At 47.4% G+C, this 7,304-nt stretch overlaps 1 protein-coding gene across 1 annotated transcript; it reads left to right on the forward strand.

Annotated features, from left to right (window-relative positions):
- The first annotated feature begins 1,787 nt into the window (after positions 1-1,787).
- On the forward strand, positions 1,788-6,945 carry KCNS2 (potassium voltage-gated channel modifier subfamily S member 2). The gene is made up of 2 exons (XM_048068669.2): positions 1,788-2,058; positions 2,796-6,945. The coding sequence occupies exon 2, from the start codon at positions 2,833-2,835 to the stop codon at positions 4,264-4,266; it is 1,434 nt and encodes a 477-aa protein (XP_047924626.1). The 5' UTR covers positions 1,788-2,058; positions 2,796-2,832; the 3' UTR covers positions 4,267-6,945.
- The last annotated feature ends 359 nt before the right edge of the window (positions 6,946-7,304 follow it).

Here is a 7,304-nt window from a genome sequence, read left to right on the forward strand (position 1 = left end):
TCAGCGATAGCGGGTGGCTGTGGAGCAGAGCGCATGCCTTGCAGGAACGTTCAGATCAATTTTGGATTACTACCTTGGGTGCTAGCAGCATTTTAGCCTTATTATGAAAATGCTCCGGCTGAGCCAATTAGCCCTAATTACAGGAGCAGTTATATTAGCCTTGGAGGAGTTGTATCCTAACACAGTTATATTACTTTGCTGTTTAAGTTATTTCCAGCATCTCTGCATGAACTCTGCTGTGCCATTTAATCAGAAAATACAGAAATATCCCAGGTTAGATATGGAGAGTGACCGGTGACTTTTCCAGGGAAAGGATAAGAACAGAGGTGGATAAATGCATTTCCTGAAATTAGCATGAGGCTGCCTATATATATATATATTTTTTTCCTTAGCCAAGTAGCTTAAAAGGAGAGGACACTGTATAAAAGCTTGAAAATCCTCTAAGCATATCTCCATTCAATTTCTTCCAAAGCAGCATTAGGGGGAAAAAAATCTAATTTAAAACTAAAAAAGAAAGGTAATGAAAAATACATCTTTTTCAAATTCAATATGTTTCAAGCCCCGCTAGATATCTAGGATAGTGCAGAGCTGGTGAAAAGACATTGCTTGAATGCACTGTCAGCAGTAGCTCACTATTCCTTGCCACATCACTAAGGAACATGAGTTATTTTTGTTCTAATGGTGAGTGGGAAACTAAAGCAGAGAAGTTCTGTGATTTAGCCAAGCCCTGGGGAGCAAGGAGGGACATCCAGCTCAGAAAGCCCAACGTGGTGGTTCCCAGCCCTGTGTCCTGCCATCCCTGCCCCTGGGCATTAAGAGCCGGTATAATCAGTCCTTCCCCGGTGATGGGTTAATCAGCCTTGAGGGAGGCTGTCACACACTGACTTAACTGTGCAGCCGATGGGAAGCACGAGAGGTCCGTGAAACGCCAGCGGACGAGTGGCGAAGCCCCCTGGGACCCAGAGCCCAGCCCTGGGGCATCTACAGCAAAGGGAGGGACACCCAGGGGGAAAGGGGGGCAGCAGGACAGCCTCCATCCCAGGCACCCGCCGTCAGGAGAGCCAAGCATCAGCCAGGAAAAGGCAAGCAGGAGCAGTGCCTGCAAGAAGCAGTGTCCCTGGGGGGCTGAGGGTGCTGTGGCTCATGCACCGCCCTGTGGGAGCGTCCCCAGAGGTGTGGGGCTCCAGCCACACACAGCAGCAGTGTCAGCGGGGCACGGCGGGGTGCTGCTGGCACCCCATGTAGGAGTCTGAGTAGGCTCTGGAGACCCAGCCGATGGCAGACACCATCACTGACCTGTCCCACCCCGTGTCTGCATGCAGTTACTTACAGGGTTGTATTTTAATACCGGGGGGTGTCTCGCGGGTGGGGCTCAAGGGTATGGCCTCAAGTTGTGCCAAGGGAGGTTCAGGCTGGAAATGAGGAGACATTTCTTCTCAGAAAGAGCAGTCAGGCATTGGGACGGGTTGCCCAGGGAAGTGGTGGAGTCACCGTCCCTGGGGGTGTTCAAGGAAAGGTTGGACGTGGTGCTTAGGGACATGGTTCAGTGGGTGACATTGGTGGCAGGGGGATGGTTGGGCCAGGTGATCTCGGAGGTCTCCCCAGCCTCGATGGCCGATCCCAGTGCCTCCTGACGCGTGAGGTACAACCTCCGCCCCAACCCAGCCACGGGCGGTGGGCGGCGGCCGAGGGGCGAGGCACACCCGCGCCTCAAGAGGGGCCAGCACCGGCGGCGGGGGGGGGGGGTCGTCAGAAGACCTCCCCCCGTACACACAGACAGACGGACGGACGGACAGACAGCCGCACACCCACCGCCCAGGGGCGGCTGCGCCGTGCCGCCCCTCCCCAGCCGGCAGCGGCGGGGCTGTGAGGTCGGAGCGGCGGGGAAGAAGGGGAGGGCGGCCCCCGCGGGGGGTCGTCGCCATGACGAGAAGCTGCGCCGCCGCCGCCGCCGCCGCTGGAGCCGCCGCTGTCCCTTCAGCACCGCGGCGGGAGGAGGCGGCGATGGCGGGACGCGGGCGGGGGCCGTCAGGGCGCCGCGGCCGCTGAGGGAGCACGGTAGGGAGGGAGCCGCCCCCCCCCACCCGCCCCGGGCTGCGGGGGGCTGCGGGGCCCCGGGGGGGCTGTCCCGGTGCGGGAGGAGAGGTCCGGGGGGCTGAGGGGGCAGCGAGGGGTGGGTGGAAGGGGGTGAGGGGGGGAAGGGGGCCGGGGGAGAGCGGGGAGGGGAGCGGCGCTGAGACAAAGGAGCAGCCCTGGGGGGGCTTCGGTGGGGAGGTGGGAGAGGGAAGGGGAAGGGGGGAGGAAAGGGGGAGAGGGGAGAGGGAAGGGAAGGGAAGGGAGAGGAGAGGAAAGAAAGAAAGGGAAATGCAAGGAGAGAAGGAGAGAGATGAATGAGAGAGAGAAAGGGAAAGATGAAGGGGAGAAAGAGATGAAAGAAATAAAGATGAAAGAGAAAGAGAAGGAAAGAAAAAAGGAAGGAAGGAAAGATAAAGATGAAAGGAAAGAAAAAAGATAAAGATAAGGAAAGAAAGAAAAAGATGAAAGAAGAAGGAAAGAAAGAAATAAGAAAAGAAAGAAAAAGAAAGAAAGAAAGAGAGAAAGAGAGAAAAAGAAAGAGAAAAGAAAAAGAAAGAAAAAGAAAGAAAACATGAAAAAATAAGAAAAAAAGAAAGAGAAAGAGAAAAAAGAAAGGAAGAAAGAAGGAAAGGGAAAGAATAGGAGAGAAAGAAAGTCAATGGGTGAACATGCTGTAGATTTGCCCATTCTGCTGATTTTTTTGTGCAATTGTATCCTAGGTTTTTACTCCCTGTACACCCTTCGAAGGAGCTCACTATGACAGGGCAGAGTCTGAAGGCTTTATCTGAGGCAAATTTCGAAGACAATGAGATCAGCATCAACGTTGGAGGCTTTAAGAAAAAGATGAGATCCAACACATTGCTAAGGTTCCCCGAGACCAGACTGGGCAAACTGCTGAGCTGCCACTCGAAGGAGTCGATCCTGGAGCTCTGCGATGACTATGATGACACCAAGAACGAATTTTATTTTGACAGGAACCCTGAGCTCTTCCCTTACGTGCTACATTTTTATAACACTGGCAAGCTCCATGTGATGGGTGAACTCTGTGTGTTTTCTTTCAGCCAGGAGATTGAATATTGGGGAATCAATGAATTCTTTATAGACTCATGCTGCAGTTACAGCTACCATGGGAGGAAAATGGAGCCAGACCAAGAGAAATGGGAGGAACAAAGTGACCAGGAAAGTACCACATCTTCTTTTGATGAGATTTTGGCATTCTACAATGATGCCTCTAAGTTTGACAAACAACCCTTTGGAAACATAAGGAGGCAGCTCTGGCTGGCTTTGGATAATCCTGGCTACTCAGTCTTAAGCCGAATCTTCAGTGTCCTTTCAATAGTGGTGGTGCTGGGCTCCATCGTGACCATGTGCCTGAACAGCCTCCCAGACTTTCAGATTGTTGACAGCAACGGGACCCCCGAGGAGGACCCTCGCTTTGAAATCGTGGAACACTTTGGTATTGCATGGTTCACTTTTGAACTGGTGGCGAGATTTGCAGTAGCTCCTGACTTTTTAAAATTTTTCAAGCATGCCCTGAATTTGATTGACCTAATGTCCATCCTACCATTTTATATTACCTTAATTGTCAACTTGGTGGTGGAAAGTAGTCCGACCTTGGCAAATTTAGGCAGGGTTGCACAAGTCCTGAGACTCATGAGGATCTTTCGCATCTTAAAGCTTGCTAGACACTCAACAGGTCTCAGGTCTCTTGGAGCCACCCTGAAGTATAGCTACAGAGAGGTAGGGCTTCTTTTACTTTACCTCTCTGTTGGCATCTCCATTTTCTCAGTCGTGGCTTACACCATTGAAAAAGAAGAGAATGAGGGGTTAGCCACCATCCCTGCGTGTTGGTGGTGGGCTACGGTTAGCATGACCACGGTTGGCTACGGGGATGTTGTGCCAGGGAGCACGGCTGGCAAGTTGACAGCATCTGCATGCATCCTAGCCGGTATCCTAGTGGTAGTGCTTCCCATTACACTGATCTTCAATAAATTCTCCCACTTCTACAGGCGTCAGAAGCAGTTAGAGAGTGCCATGAGAAGCTGTGATTTTGGTGATGGCATGAAAGAAGTTCCATCGGTCAATTTAAGGGACTACTATGCTTATAAAGTTAAATCCCTTATGGCCAGTCTTACCAATATGAGCAGGAGTACCCCCAGTGAGCTGAGCCTGAATGATTCACTGCATTAGTGTACAAGTTTGACAGCAGTTTGCATGAAAGCTATCAAGAGCTACGTTTATGAATGTTTTCCTATTTGTCTTTTTTTTTTTTTTCCCTAGAGGATAATGTTGCTGACACTGCACTAACTTTGCACTTGAGAAACTAAAGAAATTTATATTACAAGTTGACAGTTTGCACATCCTCATCCTGTTGCATCGGTACTGAATGCTGACCTTTTCATACAAGTGTTACCACTCCCATGGCATTAGTGCTAGCAGTATAGTGATGATTTATTACTTTGTGCACTTCCTCATTTGAGCAGAGAAATGAGCATAACCGAGTGGAATAAAAATTCTCAGCTGTGTAACTAACGATGAACAAATCACCTATCACCTGTACTGGTATCTGTACTAGTTCAAGACCATCACGAGGCAAATGTAGGACTTCTGATGCATTTTATAACTGTTTTTAAAGAAGCACCTGTGAATCACTGACACGGGAACACTTTTCCCCGTCTTTCTGACTGGTAATTCTGCTCATCACATGTCTGAAAACACCTCTGAGCTTCACATTTCAGTGGAAGTTTGCTTACTCTTTAGCACATGTGTTAAAAACTGAGTGTTCTTGTTTTGAGATGCTGTGTACAGTAGTACTTTTTAGAAGCTCCTAAGCATAGACCTACCTCTGTTTCCAACATTAGGTCAACACCGAGCCCTCTGGAGAAGCCCAACCCTCATTTTCAGATAGCTGCATAGTCAGAGAGTTCCTCAAGTGACTCTAGGTGTGGAGGGGCATGAAGACATCTCGGGTTTCTCTTCTCAGAAGGGATGTGCTCACAGCCTTGTTCCAATGAAATGCTCTGCATTTCAGCCCATCAAAATGGTTCTGAGATTAGCCACACAAAAACGTGGGTTTTCAACAATTAGGAGCTCCAGTGGAAAATCTGGGTTTGTTTAATGAAGAGAAATATTCCCACATGAACAGTACAGGCAGCATTTTAGGAACTGACATTCATATACTGCAAAAAGACTAATTATAAAGTTGCCATATGTGATGCTGAGATACAAAATCTAATTTTATCAGGAAAGCTTGAAAGCAGGTGTTGATGGCAGCCAATTCCATTACGCTTTCTGCCAAGGAAACTCTAAGGGGAAAAAAAAATACCCTGCAAGTCACATTTTCCCTCTGAAAAGAACTCACAAGTTACAGCTAAGAAAGACTGTAAGGGCCTAAGAAAAGAACAGATACAGAAAAAGAGCTTAATACTGCACTCACTGTGGGCAGATCCTCCCACCCGGTTTTGTGACGTAGCTGGTTTAAATCCTCTCAAGGGCTGGCCTGTACTTTTTCAAGTCTTTTTTTTTAAGAGAGCAGATCATCTGGGTTCTCAAGAGTAACCATGAATCTACATAAACTTATTATTTGAGTGATCAGCCTTTTCCCTTATGTAATTGTACAGAGATCAAGCACTTGTAGCCAACAGGCAGAGCCCTTACATTTCTGGTGAGTTGTGCTGTGAAACAAACTCCCGGCATTCAGAGGGCAGAGCAGCATTTCTCTTCAAATCCTGCAGTTTTTCTGCCCCATTTATTACGCGTTCTGCTACTTTTTTGTTTTTATTTTTTTCTTGTGAAGACTGGAGAGGTTCGGAAAATAAATTCAAACAGGTTAGAACGGAAATTAAAATACTAAAGCTGAATTTATCCTGTTTGGAAGCCTGTGTTTGCATACCATAACAAGGAGTGGCACCCAAATTAAAGTCACCCAATTGGCAGAATAAAGCAAATATGGTATGGATAAGTCCCTTTTTAGACTGTTAGGGGTTGCTGTCTGGTCTGGATCTTTTGGTGGTGGTGGTGTGTCAGCTCCACCTAAAACCAGAAAGCCGAGCACCCAGGATCAGATTCCAGTGATCTGTCAAAGGCTACACAATGGGAAATAACTTACACCCCACCTCACCCTCCCCGCCCAAAAGTTCCTTTGAACACCCTCTCCTGAGGTCAATAAGCCATGAATCGTGAGGAAAACAGGTCCTTTCTAGTCTTACCAGAATAAAACTTGTACAGATTTCAGCATAGCCTATACAAGCCGTGAAGTCGGTAGGCGAGATGTTGCTCGGTAGCTCGAAACATCAAAAAGCTGTACACATGGCCCTGAAGCTTGACTTGGATGACCCAAATTAGGCATCCAAATTTGAAACATTTTGCCGAGGTTTTTCACTTCTGGAAGGCTGGTTCAAGTTCTCTACTGGGTCATCACAGGCACAAATTCAATAGTCTTGTCTCTTCTTCGTATTGCATGAGTCTAAACTATCATACACCTACAGATACCCATATGAAACACGGCACAGCACTAGGTTACCTGTTGGATTGAAACTCTGTGAAAGAAGTAAGAGAAGGAAGAGAAGGGTTTGCGTAGCACATCCGTACACTCCAGTCAGGTTAAATACTGCCAGGGAGGCAAAATCTCCCATTGGTTTCGAGGCCAATGCAGCCCCCATCGGGTCTGTTGCCTCGGGACCTGCAGACAACCTCACTCTAAGCAGTGGTTTTATCTCACTTTCGCGAGCAGTAGATTCACGGAGTTCAAAACCAGTGACTTTCCGGGAAGTTATTTGAGGAGATCTGTAAACTTGCCAAAGAGTCACAAATTTCCTCAGCTGTTGTGAGTTTAGCATTGCAAAGGTTGATTCCAAACTTTGCAACACATCATTTCAATAACCTATAGCTTATCTTATGTTCTAGATTTATTACTCATAGGGCTGATGCTCTGTCATTTCTGCAAGTATTGAATGGAATGTGTCCAAATTGCATTTTACTAAAGAAAATGAAATACCCCAAGGAATTATGACTTTTATTGTACTGGTTGAAAGGAATTTTCATTATTGCTTTTTTATATAAGTGCTTTGGATCAAAGACACTAAATAAATAAAGTACTGAAATTTAATATGTTCTTATTATCATGACAATGACTTTATGCAGTACGCAGGAATTCCCTTCATAAACTTAACTAGCTCCATGTTAGAAGTAGTCAGACGTTGCTCCCACTACTCTGGAATTGCGTTCCA

Source organism: Anser cygnoides, chromosome 2, assembly GCF_040182565.1.
Source record: "Anser cygnoides isolate HZ-2024a breed goose chromosome 2, Taihu_goose_T2T_genome, whole genome shotgun sequence".
In the NCBI taxonomy this organism is placed as follows: domain Eukaryota; kingdom Metazoa; phylum Chordata; class Aves; order Anseriformes; family Anatidae; genus Anser; species Anser cygnoides.

Excerpts from the sequence above, each read along its gene's own strand:
- KCNS2 (XM_048068669.2), top strand. The coding sequence starts at position 2,833 with ATGACAGGGCAGAGTCTGAAGGCTTTATCTGAGGCAAATTTCGAAGAC.